Source organism: Coregonus clupeaformis, chromosome 33 (assembly GCF_020615455.1).
Source record: "Coregonus clupeaformis isolate EN_2021a chromosome 33, ASM2061545v1, whole genome shotgun sequence".
NCBI classification, from domain to species: domain Eukaryota; kingdom Metazoa; phylum Chordata; class Actinopteri; order Salmoniformes; family Salmonidae; genus Coregonus; species Coregonus clupeaformis.
In genome coordinates this window covers 24,738,613-24,766,370 of record NC_059224.1, presented here as the reverse complement: position 1 = coordinate 24,766,370, position 27,758 = coordinate 24,738,613, and the positions used below count along the sequence as shown (strand labels likewise).

The window sequence follows — 27,758 nt, the reverse complement described above, 5'->3', positions numbered from 1 at the left end:
CACTCACTACCGAGTTCCAGACGGCCTCTGGAAGCAACGTCAGCACAATAACTGTTTGTCGGGAGCTTCATGAAATGGGTTTCCATGGCCGAGCAGCCGCACACAAGCCTAAGAGCACCAATGCGCAATGCCAAGTGTTGGCTGGAGTGGTGTAAGTAAAGCTCGCCGCTATTGGACTCTGGAGTGGTGACTCACTCCTCACCATCTGGCAGTCCGACAGACGAATCTGGGTTTGGCGGATGCCAGGAGAACGCTACCTGCCTGACTGCATAGTGCCAACTGTAAAGTTTGGTGGAGGAGGAATAATGGTCTGGGGCTGTTTTTCATGGTTCAGGCTAGGCCCCTTAGTTCCAGTGAAGGGAAATCTTAATGCTACAGCATACAATTACATTCTAGACAATTCTGTGCTTCCAACTTTGTGGCAACAGTTTGGGGAAGTCCCTTTCCTGTTTCAGCATGACAATGCCCCTGTGCACAAAGCGAGGTCCATACAGAAATGCTTTGTTGACATCATTGTGGAAGAACTTTACTGGCCTACACAGAGCCCTGACCTCAACCCCATCGAACACCTTTGGGATGAATTGGAATCACCCAACATGCGTGCCCGATTTTCACTAATTCTCTTGTTGCTGTATGGAAGGAAGTCCCCGCAGCAATGTTCCAACATCTAGTGGAAAGCCTTCCCAGAAGAGTGGAGGCTGTTGTAGCAGCAAAGGGGGGACCAACTCCATATTAATCCCATGATTTTGGAATGAGATGTTGGACCAGCAGGTGCCCACATACTCTTGGTCATGTAGAGTACTTTGTATCCCTGATTTACTCAAATGTTTCCTTTATTTTGGCCGTTATCTGTAGCTAGCAGCTAGTTAAGTGCTCAGAAACAAATAATCGAAGGTTGACAGAACTGACATTTCTAAACATGCATACTCCTGTCTTTCGTGTGTTTTGTTTTGGGCTTCTGAAGTTTGCTGTCGGCACCTGTTCTTTTTACTCCAGGTGAAATTATACTTAATAGGTAGATCAAAAACATCTCTAACGTCTCAGGAACCACATCAACATGTTATCTGCAAAGACGTGCAGAAAATATAAATCTGGAATGTATTAGGGCTGGGAATTGCCAGAGACCTAACGATATGATATTATCACGATACTTAGGTGCCTATACGATATGTATTGCATTTCTCATGATTCCATATGTATTGTGGTTTGACGTTCCAAACATATTCCTCACCATATGTCAGCTGCAGAGGGGATGAGAGAGCCATGAGAAAATGAGTTTTGATCAGTCACGGAAATACAAATGATGAAAACAAATTGTCTCTCTATTTAAAGATGTACTATGCAGAAATTGCTCTGCCGTTTCCTGGTTGCTAATATTCGACTAGTTTGCCAAATTTCAGTTTGTGACAGAACAAACGTATAGTGTAGAGAATCATTGTACCATCTAAACCGCTGTGAACTATATTTTCCATAACCCAAAATTATGTATTTTCAGCTGTTTGAAGCTGGTGTACAAAACCGAAAGTAAAAGACGCAAATAACAAAACTTAAGCACGGGAAGCATAGAAATAGCACACACAGAACAGATCTACTGCTTCTTAGATTTCCCGTCAATGAGAATGACAGATCTATAACTCACATTTCAATGTGAATTTGGTCGGGTTGCCCCAAAAGTTACATTTTGTAGTTTTAAAAAGATGGGAAAACAAGCTATCAAGGAAAAATACTGGAGTTTTGTTGACAAGGTACAGCCAAGTAGCTCAAAAATAATATTCCAATATTGTCAATATGATATATCGTCAAATATAATCTCCCGATTTTATGTAACTATCGATTACCCCTAATCCCCCCATCACTAGAATGCACCCAATTCCATACAAAGATTGACAGTAGCAGTATAAACACTTGGCGTATGGCTGTGCTAGACAGCACCTGCTGTCTGTTGTTGAAGACCTACAGTATCAGAATGTGAACCAGCATTACAACCGCTCTATAATGCAGATCATCTGTCAGTGCATTCATAAGCTCTTTTCATGCCTAGTCATTTCATCCTGATAAACAGTGGTGCCATTTATATTAATATCTTTGGGTTGCAGTCAGGGCCAGGATTTCCAGAAACAGAGGATTAGTAAAAGACCAGGCCCTTACTGTAACTGAAAGCATAGCATTAGCATCCCTAGCCGTGTCCTCAGAGCATGCGCAGACCAGCAGGCTGGTGTGTTTACGGACATATTCACTCTCTGCTGTCCCCACATGCTTCAAGATGGCCACCATTGTTCCTGTACCCAAGAAAGCAAAGTTAACTGAACCAAACGACTATCGCCCCGTAGCACTCACCTCTGTCATCATGAAGTGCTTTGAGAGACTAGTCAAGGATCATATCACCTCTACCTTACCTGCCACCCTAGAACCACTTTAATTTGCTTACCGCCCCAATAGATCCACAGACGATGCAATCGCCATCCCACTGCACACTGCCCTATCCCATCTGGACAAGAGGAATACCTATGTAAGAATGCTGTTCATTGACTATAGCTCAGCATTCAACACCATAGTACCCTCCAAGCTCATCATTAAGCTCGAGGCCCTGGGTCTGAACCCCGCCCTGTGCAACTGGGTCCTGGACTTCCTGACGGGCCGCCCCCAGTTGGTGAAGGTAGGAAACAACACCTCCACTTCACTGATCCTCAACACTTGGCCCCCCCACAAGGGTGCGTGCTCAGCCCACTCCTGTACTCCCTGTTCACCCATGGCTGCGTGGCCAAGCACGCCTCCAACTCAATCATGAAGTTTGCAGACGACAACAGTAGTAGGCTTGATTACCAACAATGACGAGACCGCCTACATGGAGGAGGTGAGGCTCTGGGAATGTGGTGCCAGGAAAATAACATCTCAGTCAACGTCAACAAAACAAGGGAGATGATCGTGGACTTCAGGAAACAGCAGAGGGTGCACCCCCCTATCCACATCGACGGGACCGCAGTGTAGAATGTGGAAAGCTTCAAGTTCATTGGCGTACGCTTCACTGACAAACTGAAATGGACCACCTACACAGACAGTGTGGTGAAAAAGCCGCAACAGAGGCTCTTCAACCTAAGGAGGCTAAAGAAATTAGGCTTGGCACCTAAAACCCTCACAAACTTTTACAGATTGTGCAGTCTGCACAACACATTACCGGGGGCAAACTACCCGCCCTCCAGGACATCTACAGCACCCAATGTCACAGGAAGGCCAAAAAGATCATCAAGGACATCAACCACCCGAGCCACTGCCTGTTCACCCCGCTATCATCCAGAAGGTGAGGTCAGTACAGGTGCATCAAAGCTGGGACAGAGAGACTGAAAAACAGCTTTTATCTCAAGGCCATCAGACTGTTAAACAGTCATCACGAGCACATTAGAGGCTGCTGCATATAGACATGGACTAGAAATCACTGGCCACTTTAAGAAATGGAACACTAGCCGCTTTAATAGTGTTTACATATCTTGCATTACTCATCTCATATGTGTATATACTGCATTCTATACAAGTCTACGGTATCTTAGTCCATGCAGCTCTGACATCGCTCGTCCATGTATGTATATATTCTCAATTAATTCCTTACTTAGATTTGTTTGTATTGGGTAGATGTTGTGAAATTGTTAGATATTACTTGTTAGATATTACTGCGCTGTCGGAGCTAGAAGCGCAAGCGTTTCGCTACACCCGCTATAACATCTGCTAAACATGTGTATGTGACCAATAAAATGTGATTTGATTTGAATAGAGCTCCACAATGCTCACTGATGGTTCACTTTTTATTTTATGTTGTGAACCATGGTATTATGATCATAGTGTAGTTATGGTACGATTGTATCATTATTAGGCCTACCAATATAATGCTGAAATTTACTCATACACTTGGGGCTATCAGGTTAATTACCTGACCTAACCTAACCTGGGAACCATCTTGATTATAATTCCATTACGTAATACATTATATGTGGCATTGCACAAAATATATATCCTGGGGATGGTTATGAAGCAATATTTCCACTGTTGATAGATATGGAGGGATAAGTGGGGGTAGCCATAACAAGGTAGAATGATTTGACAGCTGCTAAAGGGTCTGCATAGTTCTGTGTCCCTGTGCTTTCAGTTACAGTAAGGGCCTGGTCTTCTACCAACAAATACCAAAGGCTTGTTCAGGAGGGTGCTACAGGACGTTCAGACAGAAATAGGAACATTTTACATTTAATTTGCCCTTATTCATGTGTAGTAAAACTGTAATTACTCTAGTAATACATAGTGATTTTGTAATTGCTTTGTATTTGTATAGTAAGCAACTTGAGGTGTTTTTGTGGAGTAAGAACTGATTGTCATTTGTAGTTCTTGTTTCTTGGTCTCTAAATGTTGCTCTCACACTGCCTTTGTTGTGTTAATATTTGCTGTACTGAAGAATGTATAATTTGCTGGATTTTAACTAGGTTTCTTTTAACCACCAATAGGTAAACGGTGCTGGCTGAAACCTGCCCCAGCACTATACCGCTCCTGATTTGAGTGAAGGGGACCAGAGTGACGCCTCCTTCTGTGGGACCCCCTCAGCGGACAGACCCCCCCCCTTCCCCCCATTCCTCCGCAGGCCACCATGGGTGACGTAGTCATTGTGAAGGAGGGATGGCTTCACAAACGAGGTAATACTTCTTCCCTCCATCTCCACCACCCTCTTACCTAAGGCTTTGGAATACCCTCTGTCCTGCTATGAAATAAGTGTAGATTTTGTAGTTGCTTTTTCTGGTTATGTTTGCATGCTTTTCAATTAGCCAACCTGTTGTCTTTTGAGATAAAAGGGCAGATAAGGTCGCCCCAGTATCACACATTTCTGAGAATGCTTCCTGTTTCAGCTCCATTCACAGATAACCAGGTCTACAATGCAAGTGATGCAATGTTTACGGTCCCCAAGAATGTTTACGTTTTATAAGAAAGTTTACTGTTCTAAAGTATGTTTATGGCCTCTATGAATGTTCATGGTCCATAAAAATGTGTTTCCCGACACCTAAGGCCTGTGAATACATCCTCATAACTGTTAGTGTACACACACACGTAGAGGTTATATCAGGACATTTGTTGAAGCTGATGATGAGAAATGTTGTTATGGGTAAAACATTTCTGCATTTTTTCCCACAGAAATAGGCAATCATTTAACTTTAAAGCGTTGTTTTTCAACCTTTCTCTTGTTTTGGATTAGTCTGTGTTTAGATTGAACTCTGGGTCTCTGCTGTGACCCAGGCCATTCCATGTGCATGTTTTCCGGACCTGTCTGGAATCGGCGTGTTTGTTTTCCACTCACACCTGCTTCACCTTTGACCTTTTCCGTGTTCTATAAACAAAGAGAATGACACCCCCCACTGAATGAACTAACTGTCGCCAGCGTACGCCGTCCTCGACACAGCTGTAGCCACGGGGAGGACCAGATTGAAACAATGACAAACTATGTTTTTCACAAATGAAATATTCTATGATAGCCTATACTGTATAGAATATATTTTACAGACTCTCCAATGTATTTTATAGCGAATTTTTATATTGAGTTGTATACAACACCCAGCTCAACCACCGAGGCCAACTTTCTGGAAAAGCCAGGGGGAGCAATGGAGCAGGGATTAGAGTGTGGCTGAGGACTGCAGCGGCAAAACTCCTACTACAAAAACTGTCGAAGCTGGACGGTCGGAGTTTGCAAGGCCATTGGGTTTTTACTAGAGAGTCCTCCCCCCTCCCTCCCTCCAGCCTTGGCCAGTCGGACAGTGTAGCGCCGTGGCTAGGAGTTTGGGGGTCATCCCAGTTCAGCTATGCAGACAGACACCACCCGGAATGGCTCAGGGCCCTGATCAAAAGGAAGGCAGCCGTCGCTGGATTTGTGCCGCTTAGTGTGGCGGCGAGCCTGTTTTGTCCACAAGGGATTTGGGGAGTGATGTTTTTTTCTCTCTCGACATGACCATGGTGACATCACCCATGGGAAACTATGAAGGCTGCAGAGTGGTTCTGTCAGGCACTTTCTGCTCAGGGTGGATTTTGCCCACCTGTCACTCTCTCAAACATCATACAACACATTTTGGTTAGCAGCAGTGTTTCCCCTAGGATTTTTTTCAGTAGTGGTGGCAAAGTTACCGTAAAGGGCGTGGTAGTGGGTGTGCCCAATAGCGCGGCAACCATCCAAAAGTTTAGAGGTCCTCCTCTTGGCCGCAGAGACTAAATGTAGCTGTTTTAAAGCTAATTACTTGCAATTATATTAGGGCTGACCCCATTTAGTCGACTGGTGGATTGTTTGGTCGATAGGCTGTTGGTCGGCCAATATTTATTTTAGTCGAGCAGTAGCAAAAATTGTATTATAATAATAATAATGGTGTACAAGACACCTGTCTGATTCGTGCCTGTCTGAGTGGACTGATCCATGGGGATGGCACAGTCCATCAGTCGAAGACATTTGCTACTGAAATTTTATGTGGTTATATTAGGTAAGAACAATGTTGCATCACAAATAAAAATGTATATTATTTTATAACATGCGCTTTCTTCCACGTTGGATAGTGGTCGCTGTCTGCGGATCTGAAACACATCAGTGCGCTGTTGAATTGGCGCCTTTTCCTAGACCATGTTGCTATGTGCATAATAGCAAAGTTAACCAGCATATTGGTGTTGAGAACAATGCGGCGGAGGCAGCAGCACAGTTAGGAGACGAGAGAACAGCCCTTGCCTTAATTGTCGAAGAAAGGTGAGGAGAGAGCGGAAACCCCAACTTAATTAGGTCTATAATCAATAGCCTAACTGTTCGTTTAAATGTGCCTGGCTTTATAAATCATATCGACAGAAATAAGACAGATTCTGTTTGAGTGTTTGTTTAATAGCCTACTGATTCTGTGAGCACCAAGCCTCAGGTAACCACAACATGTTGGATAAACAATTACTCAAATTCTGCTGTTTTTAATCTTTGATATGCTGTAATAAAGGCTTTTCACTTTTTCCTCGTTAGACCAGCCTCTCTGGTATTATTTATCATTTATTTAGTGTTTACACAGTTCCAAATTGTCAGATTATATTTATTATAATAACGCTCATTTTTCCCTGATCTCCTTCTTATTGTTATTATTATGACCATCATTATAATAATGAGTAATGCCATTATCATTAGTAGGCTTAGTATAGCAGCCTTGTATAACGACCATCGAGCTGTAGGCCTAAGAGCGCATCCTGTTTAGTCTTAATACTGTAACTTCGGCCTATCATTTAAATTCTTATATAGGCTACTTTTTCAATCAATCATTTATTCGTTCATGTCATCACACAGCATAGGAGTCATTCATGATTTGAAATGCAATCAAGCATTTTTGATTTTAAAATAACATTGAATAATGTGCGTAAACAATAAATAGGCCGAAACCATTCCATTTCTCTAATTTGCTTCACAAATTAATGTGACAGTTAAAAAAAATATATATTTTTTTAAAGGGGTAGATCAGCTTTAATATTGCAGATAGATTGTAACTTCCATCAATGTAATTGTCTGCATCACTTCCAATCCCCCATGTTTTTTCCCCCTGCAAATATCTATCTCTATCTATCCTTTAAAAAAATATAATTCCCTTTATTACTTTCCAACCCCACCACCCCTCCCCTAATTGGTGTAAACTAGTGAACAACAACACTTAGGCCTCTACTTCCAGCTTATACATACTATATACATTTTATGGACACAGTCCATTTTACAAGAATTTTATTTTGTTTGTTTTTACTCCTGAACTTCCTCAACCTCTCTGATCATTTTCATGATGTCCATCCGATATGCCATATCTTTCTAACTGTGCAGTTTCACAAAAGCTCTCAACCTATAACCTATATACTTATCATGGACACAGTATGCTTTACATTAGTTATCCTGTTAGTAGTTATTAGTCCATCCTTCAGCTCCATTCAACACCTCCCATCTAACTCTTAACACCATCCATATTGGATTTATATTTGCCATATATTTTTCAACTGTACTGTGATGTTTCACAAAAGTTCTGAACCCTTCTATTCTCATTGTTTCTACAGATTGTAAATTGAAAATAAACATTTTTGCTAAAAGTATTATAATATTATTGATCAATTGACTATGACTTTTCAGATCACCCAGTAGTGCTATGTGACAGTTTTTTATTCTTTGCTGTAATAAAGGCTTTACAACAGACTCTGGTACGCTTATAATTTATTTAGTGTTTACTTTGTTCCAAATGGTCAGAAAACGTATATTGTAATCTAACTGCACACGTTCGGCACACATAATATGCACGCAGCGCTTGCTCCTTACCTTTTTCTTGATCTCCAGTATTTTCCACAACTAGTCAAATTCATTCCACACATCTGACTACCCCTTTACCTCCTGAGCAACCAATAAACATTCCCCCATTTCGAGTTTATTTGTCACGTCCTCTGCATCCATTTTGCTGTCAAGTGTTACGCTGTTCAGAGTTTATTACCAATTTATTGATGTGATTATAATATGCTATAGGTCAGGCCCTATTGGTCACATGCATGCGATGCATACATGTGTCACATAAAGAGAGCAAGGGTTGAGGCCCCTGTAGCTCAGTTGGTAGAGCATGGCGCTTGCAACGCCAGGGTTGTGGGTTCGTATCCCATGGGGGGGCCAGTATGAAAATGTATGCACTCACTAACTGTAAGTTGCTCTGAATAAGAGCGTCTGCTAAATGACTAAAATGTTGAGGGAATAGGGAATGTTTTTCTAAACAAATGAGGGATTTTATTTTTATTTTACACAGCGTAGCAAGTCAGCCAGGCCCAGCACAATCAAATCAATTGCGGTCGGACTCCCTCTAGTCATTTGTCTAAATTATTTTATCAGTTTGCTTAAAGCATCAGACAAGCTCAGTACATATAGTTGATTTGATTAAAACACATACAGTGGGGAGAACAAGTATTTGATACACTGCCGATTTTGCAGGTTTTTCTACTTACAAAGCATGTAGAGGTCTGTAATTTTTATCATAGGTACACTTCAACTGTGAGAGACGGCATCTAAAACAAAAATCCAGAAAATCACATTATGATTTAAGTAATTAATTTGCATTTTATTGCATAACATAAGTATTTGATCACCTACCAACCAGTAAGAATTCCGGCTCTCACAGACCTGTTAGTTTTTCTTTAAGAAGCCCTCCTGTTCTCCACTCATTACCTGTATTAACTGCACCTGTTTGAACTCGTTACCTGTATAAAAGACACCTGTCCACACACTCAATCAAACAGACTCCAACCTCTCCACAATGGCCAAGACCAGAGAGCTGTGTAAGGACATCAGGGATAAAATTGTAGACCTGCACAAGGCTGGGATGGGCAACAGGACAATAGGCAAGCAGCTTGGTAAGAAGGCAACAACTGTTGGCGCAATTATTAGAAAATGGAAGAAGTTCAAGATGACGGTCAATCATCCTCGGTCTGGGGCTCCATGCAAGATCTCACCTCGTGGGGCATCAATGATCATGAGGACGGTGAGGGATCAGCCCAGAACTACACGGCAGGACCTGGTCAATGACCTGAAGAGAGCTGGGACCACAGTCTCAAAGAAAACCATTAGTAACACACTACGCCGTCATGGATTAAAATCCTGCAGCGCACGCAAGGTCCCCCTGCTCAAGCCAGCGCATGTCCAGGCCCGTCTGAAGTTTGCCAATGACCATCTGGATGATCCAGAGGAGGAATGGGAGAAGGTCATGTGGTCTGATGAGACAAAAATAGAGCTTTTTGGTCTAAACTCCACTAGCCGTGTTTGGAGGAAGAAGGATGAGTACAACCCCAAGAACACCATCCCAACCGTGAAGCATGGAGGTGGAAACATCATTCTTTGGGGATGCTTTTCTGCAAAGGGGACAGGACGACTGCACCGTATTGAGGGGAGGATGGATGGGGCCATGTATCGCGAGATCTTGGCCAACAACCTCCTTCCCTCAGTAAGAGCATTGCAGATGGGTCGTGGCTGGGTCTTCCAGCATGACAACGACCCGAAACACACAGCCAGGGCAACTAAGGAGTGGCTCCGTAAGAAGCGTCTCAAGGTCCTGGAGTGGCCTAGCCAGCAGAGGTGGGACAAAGTCATTGTTATGCAAGTCACAAGTAAGTCTCAAGTCTTTGCCCTCGAGTCCCGAGTCAAGTCGAGTCAAAGATGAGGCAAGTCCCAAGTCGAGTCAAAAGTCAAAGCCATCAAGTCTCAAGTCGAGTCCAAAGTCCTACATTTTAGTTTCGAGTCATTTCAAGTCCTCTTAGCAAGCCTTTGCAAGTCATTACAAGTCCTCGTAGCAAGTCTTCTCGAGTCATAAGGCGCAAGTCCAAGTCAAGTCACGAGTCATTGATGTTAAAGTCCAAGTCGAGTTGCAAGTCTTTGTACATTTTGTCGAGTCGAGTCTGAAGTCATCAAATTCATGACTCGAGTCTGACTCGAGTCCAAGTCACATGACTCGAGTCCACACCTCTGCTAGCCAGTCTCCAGACCTGAACCCAATAGAAAATCTTTGGAGGGAGCTGAAAGTCCGTATTGCCCAGCGACAGCCCCGAAACCTGAAGGATCTGGAGAAGGTCTGTATGGAGGAGTGGGCCAAAATCCCTGCTGCAGTGTGTGCAAACCTGGTCAAGACCTACAGGAAACGTATGATCTCTGTAATTGCAAACAAAGGTTTCTGTACCAAATATTAAGTTCTGCTTTTCTGATGTATCAAATGCTTATGTCATGCAATAAAATGCAAATTAATTACTTAAAAATCATACAATGTGATTTTCTGGATTTTTTTTAGATTCCATCTCTCACAGTTGAAGTGTACCTATGATAAAAATTACAGACCTCTACATGCTTTGTAAGTAGGAAAACCTGCAAAATCGGCAGTGTATCAAATACTTGTTCTCATCAACATCACAGTACGGTTGAAATATATATGGCAAATAGAAATCCTAAATGGATGGTGTTAAGAGATAGATGGGAGGTATTGAATAGAGTTGAAGGATGGGACTAATAACAAATAACAACAAATAATAACAAAGATGGCTAATAATGTAAGCATACTGTGTCCATAATAAGTATATAGGTTGTATGTTGGGAGCTTTTGGGAAAGAGCACAGTTAGAAAGATATGGCATATAGAAGCAAACCGGATGGACATCATGAAAATGATCGGAGAGGTTGAGAGTAGAAGTAGTTCAGGAGCAAAATATATATATATATATAAAATAGAATTATTGTAAAATTAACTGTGTCCATAAGGTGTAGATAGTAAGTATAGACCGGAAGTAGAGGCCTGGACATTGTTGTTCACTAATTAACTCCAAGTAGGGAAAGGATGGCGGGGTTGAAAAGTAATAAAGGGGAGTATATATAAAAAAACATGGGGGATTGGAAGTGATGCAGACAATTACATTGATAGAAGATACAATCTATCTGCAATATTAAGCTGATCCCCCCCCCCAAAAAAAAAATAATATATACTTGTTCTCCCCACTGTACATAGGCTGCGCTTGAGTTTCAAGTTTGGGGAAGATAATTTTCACCATAAAAATGCACCTTTATAATAAAACATTACATGCATAATCGCATTTGCTGTCACTTTCGAGAACAGCTTTTTTCACGCTAATTGATTGCATTTTGGAACATTCGCGCTCATAGCCTACTGCCATGTGCGTGTTGCTGCGCTTATAATGTGAAAAAATAGCCTAATAGTTTATCAACATTTTAAGCCTCATTGCTTTTAAAAGTTTTTTTGTGGTTGTATTAATTTGGACTCTATCGCATCCCACAACTGTCCCAGAGTATGTTTTGGAATATTTATTTATTGCACAGAAGGACAAGTTGACCAATAGAATAGGTTAACTTTTGTACAATGGGGGATAGTAGATTGGCTAGTGCTTTTGCTGTTCGTTAAGCTTACTCAACTTGTTGGATGATGAAAAGTAGGCTAAATGTGGACAATTCTAACATCTTCAATATGCGCCTCGGAATTCGATAAGCGGAACGTGCATAGTTGCGTCCCCAATGTGTCGGTCTTCATTCACTTGTAGCCTACTTCTTAGCTGAAATGCCTGTGAAAAGGACCCGATCACGTGACGGGCATTGGCTACATCTGAGAGAGCCATGTGAGTGAGAGGTGCTTCAGAGCACGGCAGCCAAAGGGCACAACAGCCACTTAATTTTTTTAGGGGGCATTACGGCCACGCAAGGGGGTTGCTGCCGGGAAATTTGAGGCATGGTGAGAAGATTATCAAGTGCTTGTCAAAATGTGAATGAGAGACTGATGAAGTGTGTGCAGCTTGCGACTTTTTTCAAATTCCATCATTTTTTCAAATCCCATTTTCAGTCCCATCATGCAGCCTTAGAATGTATTAAAAATCAAAACATATAGCCCAACGTTTGTATCACAACTAAAGTTGCATAAATAACTCTAAATGAAGTATATAGGACTAGTTTATTTGTTAACCGCTCAACACAGAATAGCCACATGCGCACTTCTTTTGAAATCGTTTGGAAAAAATATCCTTTCTATTTTATTAAGCTCTGTTCTATTGTATTCTTCATACTATAAAATTATTTTAAAAATGTCACGGAATTCTAAGCAAATCTTGTCTGCTAAATGAACGAGTGTAGCCCACAGCCATATGGCATAGCTATATCATGGCCTAACATAAGGACAACTCAGAGTATGCTATTCTGTTCTTCTGAAATAGACTACATTTTCTTTATATCATGTTACTTTAGACATGTCTAAAATAAATAATGGATTTATTGTGATGGTGTAGGCTATATTAAATGTATTTATTGGACTTTTTAAAATGTAGATGTTCCAAAGGTCTGCGTCAGTAGCTTGTAGGCTATGCGTGGAAGCCAGAAGATGCTAAACGTGTTTATGCTAATTACCGGTCAATTACCGTGAGACCGGCAGTTATTTGCTTGACTATCACCAGCTGACACAATTTCATGAACCCCACAGCCCTTTGGCGAGGATCGGAAAACCAGTCAGTATCTGGTGTGACCACCATTTGCCTCATGCAGCACGACATTTCCATCACATAGAGCTGATCAGGCTGTTGATTGTGGAATGTTGTCCCACTCCTCTTAAATGGCTGTGCGAAGTTGCTAGATATTAGCGGGAACTGGAACACGCTGTCGTACACGTTGATCCAGAGCATCCCAAACATGCTCAATGGGTGACATGTCTGAGTATTCAGGCCATGGAAGAACTGGGACATTTTCAGCTTCCAGGAATTGTGTACAGATCCTTGCGACATGGGGCTGTGCATTATCATGCTGAAACATGAGGTGATGGCGGTGGATGAATGGCACTATCTCTGTGCATTCAAATTGCCATTGATAAAATGCAATTGTGTTCGTTGTCTGTAGCTTATGCCTGCCCATACCATAACCCCACCGCCACCATGGGGTACTCTGTTCACAACGTTGACATCAGCAAACCGCTCGCCCACACGGTGCCATACACGTGGTCAGCGTTTGCGAGGCCGCTTAGACGTACTGCCACATTCTCTAAAACGGCGGCTTATGGTAGAGAAATAAACATTCAATTCTCTGGCAACAGCGCTGGTGGACATTTCTGCAGTCAGCATGCCAAATGCACGCTCCCTCAACTTGAGACATCTGTGGCATTGTGTTTTGTGACAAAACGGCACATTTTATAGTGCTCTTTTATTGTCCCCAGCACAAGGTGCACCTGTGTAATGATCATTCTGTTTAATCAGCTTCTTGATAATCCATCTACCTGACAGGTGTGTCATGTCTTGGCAAAGTAGAAATGCTCACCAGCAGGGATGTAAAAAAATAAATAAAATCACCATATTTGAGAGAAATAAGCTTTATATGTTTCTGGGATCTTTTATTTCAGCTCATGTAACATGGGACCAACACTTTACGTGTTGCGTTTCATATTTTTGTTAGGTGTAGTTTCCTGCAATGCTACACATTTTGCCATGGCTTATGCAGTGTTCTTATGCTATCTGAGTGACTCAAAAAATCAATGCCATGACTTTCTTGGAATTTTAGATTCTCCCTGACTTGGTACTTTTTATTTTGGTGTTTGTTAGTTCTCAAAGATGATCTTATAATTAGATAGCTATTATCTTTTCTATGTACTTCATATCTGGTTTTAGTCGTTTAAGTTAACACTGAAAACCTTTTACCATCTCTTGAATATCATTTTCTTAAAAATTAATATTCTTTGGGAGTGGTGCCTACGATTTAGCAGCGGCAGCCTGGCGCTGCTAAATTAATATAGGGGAACACTGAGGAGGGTCATGCTCGTTAAAGCACTGTATGCCAGCCACCTAATTTAAACAGGCCAAGCATGCCAACAGTCATGTCTCGTCTGTATGGTTGACATGCTGAACTGATTTGTATGTACTGGAAATTAGGTGTATACATTTTGCTTGAATGACCCTATTTATGTCAGGTGTCTTGCTTCCGTCAAATAGGGCTATATTTTAGTGTGAGGTGAGTCAAGTACACAAGATTTACTGGATGGCATTCAAAGGTGTTCTCTTATGGGATTGGTTCCGTCACTGCAGACAGAGCGTGGACTTTCCCACTATTCCATGGATAATCAAAGCCACGGATGGATGCTCGGACAACCTCCCTGTGATTATTTTCACGTTGAAACATGGCAGGGGCCTGAGCCAAGGAGTTAGTCACCCACTGGAAAAGCCTGCTCTGAGGAAAAACATCTGGATTCCCTGGAACGCATCCGCCTTTGGCAAATAAAAAGGGAATCTCTCAACATGGCTAGGAGTCCTCCGGTTCCAATCAACTGAGTCAAACAAGATGTAGGAGAACAAGATGGTTTGGATGTGACTCGAAAATCACCACTGGAAAGACGTATTCTTAAATCCCAGCTTTAGCCTAAATTCTGTTTAGTTATCCTGGCCGCTGGTTTGTCCCTGAAATGGCGAGGCTAGCCTCGCGGCTAGTCGAAGTAGCCACACCCATGTTGCAGGCAGCAGACCACACCCTTTACCCTGCGGCTGTGTGGCTTGCGATGGTGTGCCGCTCTTGCCTGATCAAAGCATTCCAGTCGCGAACGTTGCAGAGATGGGTACACCAGGATCTGTCTGTGGAGATTGGCAGTTACAGTTTGGTGAGATGGATGGAGGAGGTTGGGGGTGGCCATGGTTGTGTCAGCCAGGCCATCCTCACCCAAAAACCTCCTCAGACCCAGTGTGGTTGAACTCACTATGGGGTGAGTTGAGGCATCTTGAGGAGTGGCTGCAAGGCTGAGACATACTTGTGGTGATGGCTCCTCTCAACACTTACATGTGCATGAGAAATGTGTGCTGAGTTATCAAACGTACACAAACAGCACTTACTGTACCGCCTTGTGTTAACAAGGCCTAGCATAAGGCTCATAGATGCTTGCAAATGGGACCACTGACTAGAAGACTACTGGAGCACTGTTGCCTGTGCTTGTGTTTGAATGGAAAAGGCCAGCGACGGGTCTGACATCTGACTGCTGTGTGCGGGTCTACCCTCATTCATTCTGCTCACAATCAACTTACATGTAATACTCTTTTCAGAGTGATATTAACAAAGTGTAAGCACACAATATGCATACATAGATTGATTGCTTCGCCAATAAAGGTGCTTGTTTAGTTTAAGTTGCTTATTTTCTAGCTATCTACATGCATACACCGCAATAGTTTACATGTGTTCGACTCCTCTTTTAGAAGAGACTGCCTAAGACAACCAGACGGGCGGGAGGACGAAGTGGATTCTTATTATAAGCCACACAGTTCCTTTTTTGAAACCACATCCTCCTCTTAACCCAGACTGCACTGGCATCTTTTATCTTCCCTGTAACTGCACCACTGGGCTTAGCCACTGACTTCCTGCCTGCTTGGGTAGCTATCAATGATTTATTCATTATTAGTGTTAATCTCAATTGTATACTGTGTCTTCTTCGCCTTTACCTCGAATGCACTGATCTGACATTGGGGTGGAGGCATATGGATTGATTTGTGTTCACCTGTCCAGTTCCGTCAATGGAAATCATTGTCCTTTAGTGTCTCTAGCTGTCCAGTGGGCACAGGTACTCACAGTACATGCTCACAGACCCACTAAACACATGCACATTAAAATATATTTTCAGACCGATGTAGGGTGAGTATATTACTGCTAACAGTAATTTTATCACATTACATTTTAGTGGCCTTTTGGGGTACTTCAGATAATCACGCGTCTAATTATCTCCGGCCCTCTGTGGCCTTATCACATGTAAAATAATCAAATAAGATTTTTTTATTAAATATAGGATGACAAAGCTGTAAAACATTATCCTAAAATATAAACAATCAATTTAGTGAATACCATTGCTGTTTAACATGAGGGTTTCAGCATGAAATATACTTTTATTTATAAAAATAAAATAAAAATATGACTGTCCATATCTCTTTGTTGTAAATGTTTTGGTGCCAAACTGGTGGCAGTTGTGAAAAAGTAAATAGTTGGAAGAGTTGCAGAGTTAATTGAAAATAATGCCATTGTTGATTAGATGCTTTTTCGATTGGGCTTTTCTCTTGAATCATATGTTCTGTCCATTAGAAACTCATGGACAAGATGGACACAGATTTAAACAAATGATTACTATATATTTTTATAAAAGTTCAAGTATAAATGACTAGTGTTATCGTGGAGTGCCATAGATTACCAGTTAATAACCAAAATTACAGAAAGTTCTGATAAATTTGGTAAATTACCGAAAGTTTAACCCTAGGCCTAGGTGGTGTTTGTAAAGATATGGGTTTGAGATGAGTGGCATTGGTAAGTGAGTCTAGACGGGCCCCATGCAACAACATGTAATATACAGAGATGGGTTGTCTTTATAGACAGGTTGGTTGTTTAGCAAAAAAATCGACACATGCGTGACTGAGACAAAGCAGACTAGGTTGGCTTAGGTTGTTGACAACATGTAAACTATATTTAGTCTACAATGTTTATTGAAAACATCAATACATTTGCACAATGAGCACAGTTGTTGGTTAGCTAGCTAGCGAATCGTAACCATATTAGCATCGATGTGACATCAGCCAAAACAAGACATAGTATCAAGAACAAAATACAACGATCTGAAATGAGCCACCTACGATTCCCCATATGGCAGCTTCTTGTCATTGTTGTTAGCTGTTCAGAAACCCAACCCACGGACTTCTGCCCCATTGAAACCTGCGCATCGTTTTTGTGACATTGTCAGCTAACCCGTCTATAAGGCAACAGCTTGTTCATTAGCTCACTCTTTGCCCTAGGAGAATCCTGTGCACCTGTAGCTGTTAGCTGTGTAAAAACACCTTCCGGCCCATGTCCATGCCACACGCATGCACACGCATAATTTTGTTGAATTAAATTGGCGTGTATACAGTATATTCGTTATGTATCTTATCACACGCGTACTGCATACAGAGCCTTTGAGTGGAGAATCTGTCAGACAGCGTGAGAGCTGCTGCAACAGCATCTCAAATAGCAAATGCATAGGCAACAGAAGGAAGGCTTCATCAGCACGCCACACACCTCTTTGCAATGAGCTGAAGGCAGTATTCATTTTGAAAACATGCTTAATTGTTTAAAACCTGAATGTTTTACTACATATGAGGCATGTCTTACCTTGCTTCAAAGAAGCCTAGCCAAAATCAGACCATATCCGTGGAGGCAATTTTAGATAAACTTTCTTTCATTGTCCAGTAGCCAAAGGCACAATCCTAGTCATATTAGCAACCCATGCGAGTGGTAGCATATTAGATCTCCCCTCTTTCAATATTTTCATCTCTGTCCCATCAAACCGCTCGTATGTGCGGTGCCCTTTGGACTACTGCATTTTCCTGCTGATTGCATTATGGAACAAACATTTGTGCGTAGCCTACTGCCCTGTATTGCTGAGCTTATAATGTGAAGAAATAATAGTTTGTCAGCGTTTTAAGATAAATGTTCTGATCTGTTGCATCACTCATCCTCTCACAACTATCCCAGAGTGTGTTTGGAACAGGCTATTTCTTTCTCGACAAGCTGACCAATAGAATAGGTAAACTTTTCTACTATGGGGGGATAGTAAACTCAGCAAAAAAAGAAACGTCCCTTTTTCAGGACCCTGTCTTTCAAAGATAATTCTTAAAAATCCAAATAACTTCACAGATCTTCATTGTAAAGGGGTTAAACACGGTTTCCCGTGCTTGTTCAATGAACCATAAACAATTAATGAACATGCACCTGTGGAACGGTCGTTAAGACACTAACAGCTTACAGACGGTAGGCAATTAAGGTCACAGTTATAAAAACTTAGGACACTAGAGGCCTTTCTACTGACTCTGAAAAACACCAAAAGAAAGATGCCCAGGGTCCCTGCTCATCTGCGTGAACGTTCCTTAGGCATGCTGCAAGGAGGCATGAGGACTGCAGATGTGGGCAGGGCAATAAATTGCAATGTCTGTACTGTGAGACGCCTAAGACAGCGCTACAGGGAGACGGGACGGACAGCTGATCATCCTCGCAGTGGCAGACCACGTGTAACACCTGCACAGGATCGGTACATCCGAACATCATACCTGCGGGACAGGTACAGGATGGCAAAAACAACTGCCAGAGTTACACGAGGAACGCACAATCCCTCCATCGGTGCTCAGACTGTCCACAATAGGCTGAGAGGCACTGGACTGAGGGCTTATAGGCCTGTTGTAAGGCAGGTCCTCACCAGACATCACCGGCAACAACGTCGCCTATGGGCACAAACCCACCGTCGCTGGACCAGACAGGACTGGCAAAAAGTGCTCTTCACTGACGAGTCGTGGTTTTGTCTCACCAGGGGTGATGGTTGGATTTGCGTTTATCGTCGAAGGAATGAGCATTACTCCGAGGCCTGTACTCTGGAGTGGGATCGATTTGGAAGTGGAGGGTCCATCATGGTCTGGGGCGGTGTGTCACAGCATCATCGAACTGAGCTTGTTGTCATTGCAGGCAATCTCAACGCTGTGTGTTACAGGGAAGACATCCTCCTCCCTCATGTGGTACCCTTCCTGCAGGCTCATCCTGACATGACCCTCCAGCATGACAATGCCACCAGCCATACTGCTCGTTCTGTGCGTGATTTCCTGCAAGACAGGAATGTCAGTGTTCTGCCATGGCCAGCGACGAGCCCGGATCTCAATCCCATTGAGCACGTCTGGGACCTGTTGGATCGGAGGGTGAGGGCTAGGGCCATTCCCCCCAGAAATGTCCGGGAACTTGCAGGTGCCTTGGTGGAAGAGTGGGGTAACATCTCACAGCAAGAACTGTCAAATCTGGTGCAGTCCATGAGGAGAAGATGCACTGCAGTACTTAATGCAGCTGGTGACCACACCAGATACCGTTGTTCAGGGACACATTATTCAATTTCTGTTAGTCACATGTCTGTGGAACTTGTTCAGTTTATGTCTCAGTTGTTGAATCTTGTTATGTTCATACAAATATTTACACATGTTAAGTTTGCTGAAAATAAACGCAGTTGACAGTGAAAGGACGTTTCTTTTTTTGCTGAGTTTTTATTGACGTAGGCTAGTGATTTTGCTGTTCGTTGCTTGTTTTGTTGGCTGAGTAAAAGTACATGTAGACAGTTATTCTAACATCCTTCAAAGTGCGCATCAGAATTCGGTAAGAAGGACCGCACATCGTTGCATCCTGGACTTGCATGTTCTGTTCATATGAATTACCATAATCTAAATGTGATTTCTTTCATTCTTAACACTGTGGGTGGATGCCCTAATCAGGTTACACACCCAATGCATATGGGTCTGGTAAATTTCTCAAATGCCCAGTAAATTTTAAATGCTGCTGGTCAAATGTTCGGCACCACATTTTCCTAACGGAAACCTGACACTTTATTCTATTGGCCTTTTGGGGGGTGTACTTCAGATAATCATAGGCATCTGTAATTATCTCTGGGCCTCTGTGTGGCCTTGGCACTAAGGTTCTATCTGCAAAGCATAGTTCTGAGATATTGAGCATCAACGTTTTCACGTCCCAGATCTCAGAACTGTTTTGTAGTCAATTCTTCTTTCATAACCCATTAAGGTCCTCAACTTTTTTTTAAAGGTACCTAAAGTGCAGAGTATCAAAATCCAGAGACATTTGTAAATCTTTTTTAGGGGGTGCAATCGCATATAGAACCTTAAGGCTGAACCCAGATTGATATTTCAGAGCCATAAGGTTCTATCTGACACTTCTGAATTAGAGATGTTCTGTTTTTAAGAAGACTAGCTATTTGAATACATAAATGATAGAATAACACTATTTAACAAGATGGAGTCAGAACACATCAAATACATTAAGAAATGTATTATGATCATCAGACAAATTACTGTCATTACTGAACAATGATGTGACATTTATTTAAAGATTTCTGACTGTTCTTTTTTTTGCTTGCGTGCCATTATTGCTGGCTAGAATAGTCTAGACTGCACTTGGAGGGAGATGGCAAAGATATGCTCATTGGTCCGTCTGTATTTGTTCAGGCTTGTGATTGGATTACAGATAGAACCTTTTAGCGCCAAGTTCAAATGGGTTTATGCAGATAGAACTTTCTAGTTAATATTTTTCACTAAAAATGTACTTGGTTCTTCATATGTCTGTGAAGTTTGTAAAAAACGATCTAAAGATCAATTATATGTGACTCATTTGACAAAAATGTCAGAACCTTTATAGTCCAAAGGTCTCAACATGTGAAATATATATACAAAATAATCAAATAAGATGACAAATCTGTAAAACATTATCCTAAATATAAACCATTGATTCAGTGAATACCATTACAATCAAATGTTATTTGTCACATGCTTTGTAAACAACAGGTGTAGACAAACAGCGAAATGCTTACTTACGGGTCCTTTTCCAACAATTCAGAGTTAAAGATAAAATAGAAATAGTGACACGAGAAATAAATACACAGTGAATAACAACAATAACAAGTAAAAATAACATGGCTATATACAGGGAGTACCAGTACCGAGTCGATGTGCAGGGGTACAAGTTAATTGAGGTAGCTATGTACATATAGGTAGAGGTAAAGTGACTAGGCAACAGGGTGAATAATAGACAAATCAAATTTTATTTGCCACATGCGCCGAATACAACAGGTGTAGACATTACAGTGAAATGCTTACAAGCCCTTAACCAACAATGCCGTTTTTTAAAGAAAAAATTAAAAATAAAAAAGTGTTAATTAAGAAAAATAAAAGCAAATGGCTAAAGAGCGGCAGTAAAATAAAATAGCAGTAGGGAGGCTATATACAGGGGGGTACCGGTACAGAGTCAATGTGCGGGGGCACCGGCTAGTCGAGGTAATTGAGGTCATATGTACATGTGGGTAGAGTTAAAGTGACTATGCATAAATAGTCAACAGAGTAGCAGCAGCGTAAAAGAGGGGGGTGGGGTGGGCAGTGCAAAAAGTCTGGGTAGCCATGATTAGCTGTTCAGGAGTCTTATGGCTTGGGGGTAGAAGCTGTTGAGAAGCCTTTTGGACCTAGACATGGCGCTCCGGTACCGCTTGCCGTGCGGTAGCAGAGAGAACAGTCTATGACTAGGGTGGCTTGAGTCTTTGACAATGTTTAGGGCCTTCCTCTGACACCGCCTAGTATATTAGTCATGGATGGCAGAAACCTTGACCCCAGTGATGTACTGGGCCGTACGCACTACCCTCTGTAGTGCCTTGCGGTCGGAGGCCGAGCAGTTGCCGTACCAGGCGGTGATGCTACCATTCAGGATGCTCTCTCGATGGTGCAGCTGTATAACTTTTTGAGGATCTGAGGACCCATGCCAAATCTTTTCAGTCTCCTGAGGGGGAATAGGTTTTGTCGTGCCCTCTTCACGACTGTCTTGGTGTGTTTGGACCATGATCGTTCGTTGTTGATGTGGACACCAAGGAACTTGAAGCTCTCAACCTGTTCCACTACAGCCCCGTTGATGAGAATGGAGGTGTGCTCAGTCGTCTTTTTTTTTTCTCCTGTAGTCCACAATCATAGGAGCAGCGTATGTGACGCAGCAGCGTGTGTGATGTTGGTATGTGTGTGTGTGTGCATACCCAGTGCAAAAGTTAGTTAAAGGGTCAATGCATGTAGTATGAATAGCCATTTGATTTGCTATTTAGCAGCCTTGTTTAGCAGTCTTACCGCTTGGGGGTAGAAGCTGTTCAGGGTCCTGTTGGTTCCTGACTTGGTGCACTGGTACAGCTTGCTGTGCGGTAGCAGAGCGGACAGACTATGGCTTGGGTGGCTGGAGTTTTTGACCATTTTTTGGGCCTTCCTCTGAAACCGCCACGTGCATACTGACGTCTTACACACATACGCTACTGTCTTACCTGTCCTGTTTCCTAGGCACTTTAACCCTTCCTACAGTGCATTCGGAAAGTATTCAGACCCCTTGACTTTTTCCACGTTTTGTTACGTTACAGCCTTATTCGAAAATTGATTAAATGTTTTTTCCATCAATCTGCACACAATATACCCCATGATGACAAAGCAAAAACTGATTTTTATACATTTTTGCAAATTTATAATAAGTATTCAGACCCTTTATTCTGTACTTTGTTGAAGCACCTTTGGCAGCGATTACAGCCTCGTCTTCTTGAGTATGACGCTACAAGCTTGGACACCTGTATTTGGGAGTTTCTCCCATTTCTTCTCTGCAGATCCTCTCAAGCTCTGTCAGGTTGGTTGGGGAGCGTCGCTGTTCAGCTATTTTCAGGTCTCTCCAGAAATGTTTGATCGGGTTCAAGTCCGGACTCTGGCTGGGCCACTCAAGGACATTCAGAGACTTGTCCCAAAGCCGCTCCTGCGCTGTGTGCTTAGGGTCGTTGTTCTGTGGGAAGGTGAACCTTCGCCCCAGTCTGAGGTCCTGAGCACTCTGGAGCGGGTTTTCATCAAGGATCTCTCTGTACTTTGCTCCGTTCATCCTTCCCTCGATCCTGACTAGTCTCCCAGTCCCTGCCGCTGAAAAACATCCCCCAGCATGATGATCTACCACCATGCTTCACCGTAGGGATGATGCCACGTTTCTTCCAGACGTGACGCTTGGCATTCAGGCCAAAGAGTTCAATCTTGGTTTCATCAGACCAGAGAATCTTGTTTCTCATGGTCTGAGAGTCCTTTAGGTCCCTTTTGGCACACTCCAAGCGGGCTGTCATGTGCCTTTTTACTGAGGAGTGGCTTCCGTCAGGCCACTCTACCATAAAGGCCTGATTGGTGGAGTGCTGCAGAGATGGTTGTCCTTCTGGAAGGTTCTTCCATCTCCACAGAGGAACTCTGGTCTCTGTCAGAGTGCATCGGGTTCTTGGTCACCTCCCTGACTAAGGCCCTTCTCCCCCGATTGCTCAGTTTGGCCGGGCGGCCAGCTCTAGGAATAGTCTTGGTGGTTCCAAACATCTTCCATGTTTAGAATGATTGAGGCCACTGTGTTCTTGGGGACCTTCAATGATGCAGAACATTTTTTGGTACCCTTCCCCAAATCTGTGCCTCGACACAATCCTGTATCGGAGCTCTACGGACAATTCCTTCGACCTCCTGGCTTGGTTTTTGCTCAGACATGCACTGTCAACTGTCAGACCTTATATACACAGGTGTGTGCCTTTCCAACTCATGTCCAATCAATTGAATTTACCACAGGTGGACTCCAAGTTGTAGAAACAGCTCAAGGATGATCAATGGAAACAGGATGCACTTGAGCTCAATTTAGAGTCACATAGCAAAGGGTCTGAATACTTAAATACTTAAGGTATTTCTGTTTTTAAATTTTTATACATTTGCAAAAAATTCAAAATCTGTTTTTGCTTTGTCATTATGGGGTATTGTGTGTAGATTGGTGAGGAAAAACATTTATTTAATCAATTTTAGAATAAGGTTGTAACTTAACAATGTGGAAAAAGTCAAGGGGTATAAATACTTTCTGAATGCTCTGTATATTTATTTAACTACCTCGTTTACCTCCTACTGCTGCACATCGATTCGGTACTGGTACTCCCTGTATATAGCCATGTTATTTTTACTCATTATTTGTTATTCACTGTGTAGTTATTCCTTGTGTCACTATTTCAGTGCTGTGTGAACACCATCCGGCCCATGTCCATGCCACACACCACACACACACACACACACACACACACACACACACACAGGCTCCCGAACAGACACACACACACACACACACACACTCCTCTGCTTTAGTCTCTAGGCATGAAGTGTGCGTGTGAAATGAAACTGTTTTTCGAGGATTCCAATCTAATCTTATCACCCTTATTGAGCATTTAGAGGATGAGTCAGCAACACCGACACTATACCTGATTGAGGTTTGTTTTTTCTAAATGTGCGGTTAGTGTGTCACTTCCTGTTTTCTTGACTGGTTGTTGATTACCAGAAGTATCCGTAGTCGTTGTTATAAAAATAAATACATGTCTGAGACCCTGTTTTTACTAGCTGCCTGTCTTAAAGGTACAGTATAGGCAGGCAGTAAAACACACATACAGTGCAAAGAGGAGATACAGGAAAAGGCCTGTGAGGGGAAGTTCTGTTTTTGCCAAAACCACCAGGAAAAAGGCCTCAGAAGCTTGCGGTCAACCAAACTGAGAGTCTGTCTCTCTCACACACTTGTCCAACATGCTATCATTACTAGCTCCCCTAGGGTTAGCGATAGCGCAGTGCTATTATGGCTCTTCTGACTGGGTTAGGGTTGCACTGACAAAGGTTGTCGGAGTAATCTCCTTTCTGATGTGATACATGCAATTGGCTGAAGGGTAACTGTTAAATGGTTTGCTAAAGGTTCTGATCTGTTGCATCAGACTCTTTTGCTTTTTAAAGTTTTTGTTTTATGTAGCCTAGGCCTACTGGTTGTATGAATTTGGGATCTTTCCTCCCACAACTGTCCCAAAGTGTGTTTCTGGAATACGCTATTTCTTTCTCGACAAGCTGACCAATAGAATAGGTAAACTTTTCTACTATGGCGGGATAGTATATTGACATAGGCAAGTGATTTTGCTGTTCGTTGCTTTTCTTGTTGGCTGACGAAAAGTACATGTAGACAGTTATTCTAACATCCTTCAAAGTGCGCATCAGAATTCGGTAAGAAGGACCGCATATCGTTGCATCCTGGACTTGCATGTTCTGTTCATATGAATTACCATAATATGTGATTTCTGTCATTCTTAACACCGTGGGTGGACGCCCTAATCAGGTTACACACCCAATGCATATGGGTCTGGTACATTTCTCAAATGCCCAGTAAATTAAAATGCTGCTGGTCAAATGTCCGGTGCCACATTTTAATAACAGAAACCCTGACACACACTCTGCTGCTTTTATTCTAGTGGCCTTTTGGGGTACTTCAGATAATCATAGGTGTCTGTAATTATCTCTGGCCCTCTGTGTGGCCTTAACAAATCGTGACCTTGGCACTATAAGGTTCTATCAGTGCAAAGCATATTTCTGAGATATTGAGCATCAACGTTTTTTAGTGGGTGCAATCGCAGATAGAACCTTATGGCTCTGAAATGTCAATCTGGGTTCAGCCTCAAGGTTCTATCTGACACTTCTGAATTAGACATGTTCTGTTTTTAAGAAGACTAGCTATTTGAATAAATAAATGATAGAATAACACTATTTAACAAGATGGAGTCAGAACACATCAAATACATTAAGAAATGTATTATGATCATCAGACGAATTACTGTCATTACTGAACAATGATGTGACAACATTTATTTTAAGATTTATAACTTGTATTTTTGCTTGCGTGCCATTATTGCTGGCTAGACTAGTGTAGACCATACATGGAGGGAGATGGCGAAGATATGCTGATTGGTCCGTCTGTATTTGTTCAGGCTTGTGATTGGATTACGGATAACAATTCTTTTCACTAAACATTTTCTTTAAAAAAAACTAACTTCACAGACATGAAGAACCATCTAAAGTTCAATTATGTGACTAATTTTTACAAAAATGTCAGAACCTTATAGTCCAAAGGTCTCAACATGTAAAATGTGTCAAATAAGATGACAAATCTGTAAAACATTATACTAAATATATAAACCATCGACTCAGTGAATACCATTCAAATCAAATGTTATTTGTCGCATGCTTTGTAAACAACAGGTGTAGACTATCAGTGAAATGCTTACTTACGGGTCCTTTTTCAACAATACAGAGTTAAAGATAAAATAGAAATAGTGACACAAGAAATAAACACAGTTAATAACGAATAACAATAACGAGTAAAAATAACATGGCTATATACAGGGAGTACCAGTACCGAGTCGATGTGCAGGGGTACAAGTTAATTGAGGTAGCTGTGTGTGTGTGTGTATATACAGTGGGGGAAAAAAGTATTTAGTCAGCCACCAATTGTGCAAGTTCTCCCACTTAAAAAAATGAGAGGCCTGTAATTTTCATCATAGGTACACGTCAACTATGACAGACAAATTGAGAAGAAAAAATATCCTGAAAATCACATTGTAGGATTTTTAATAAATTTATTTGCAAATTATGGTGGAAAATAAGTATTTGGTCACCTACAAACAAGCAAGATTTCTGGCTCTCACAGACCTGTAACTTCTTCTTTAAGAAGCTCCTCTGTCCTCCACTCGTTACCTGTATTAATGGCACCTGTTTGAACTTGTTATCAGTATAAAAGACACCTGTCCACAACCTCAAACAGTCACACTCCAAACTCCATTATGGCCAAGACCAAAGAGCTGTCAAAGGACACCAGAAACAAAATTGTAGACCTGCACCAGGCTGGGAAGACTGAATCTGCAATAGGTAAGCAGCTTGGTTTGAAGAAATCAACTGTGGGAGCAATTATTAGGAAATGGAAGACATACAAGACCACTGATAATCTCCCTCGATCTGGGGCTCCACGCAAGATCTCACCCCGTGGGGTCAAAATGATCACAAGAACGGTGAGCAAAAATCCCAGAACCACACGGGGGGACCTAGTGAATGACCTGCAGAGAGCTGGGGCCAAAGTAACAAAGCCTACCATCAGTAACACACTACGCCGCCAGGGACTCAAATCCTGCAGTGCCAGACGTGTCCCCCTGCTTAAGCCAGTACATGTCCAGGCCCGTCTGAAGTTTGCTAGAGTGCATTTGGATGATCCAGAAGAGGATTGGGAGAATGTCATATGGTCAGATGAAACCAAAATAGAACTTTTTGGTAAAAACTCAACTCGTCGTGTTTGGAGGACAAAGAATGCTGAGTTGCATCCAAAGAACACCATACCTACTGTGAAGCATGCGGGTGGAAACATCATGCTTTGGGGCTGTTTTTCTGCAAAGGGAACAGGACGACTGATCCGTGTAAAGGAAAGAATGAATGGGGCCATGTATCGTGAGATTTTGAGTGAAAACCTCCTTCCATCAGCAAGGGCATTGAAGATGAAACGTGGCTGGGTCTTTCAGCATGACAATGATCCCAAACACACCGCCCGGGCAACGAAGGAGTGGCTTCGTAAGAAGCATTTCAAGGTCCTGGAGTGGCCTAGCCAGTCTCCAGATCTCAACCCCATAGAAAATCTTTGGAGGGAGTTGAAAGTCCGTGTTGCCCAGCGACAGCCCCAAAACATCACTGCTCTAGAGGAGATCTGCATGGAGGAATGGGCCAAAATACCAGCAACAGTGTGTGAAAACCTTGTGAAGACTTACAGAAAACGTTTGACCTGTGTCATTGCCAACAAAGGGTATA

At 42.3% G+C, this 27,758-nt stretch overlaps 1 protein-coding gene across 2 annotated transcripts in view; it reads left to right on the top strand.

The window, feature by feature from the left end:
* The window catches only part of LOC121548848 (RAC-alpha serine/threonine-protein kinase-like), a 63,067-nt gene that overhangs the window by 21,990 nt on the left and 13,319 nt on the right, over window positions 1-27,758 (top strand). For both annotated transcript variants that reach the window (XM_045210230.1, XM_045210229.1), the window contains exon 2: window positions 4,488-4,673. In XM_045210230.1, the coding sequence (XP_045066165.1) occupies window positions 4,628-4,673 (46 nt within the window). In that variant the 5' untranslated portion in view covers window positions 4,488-4,627. The remainder of the gene's footprint in view (window positions 1-4,487; window positions 4,674-27,758) is intronic.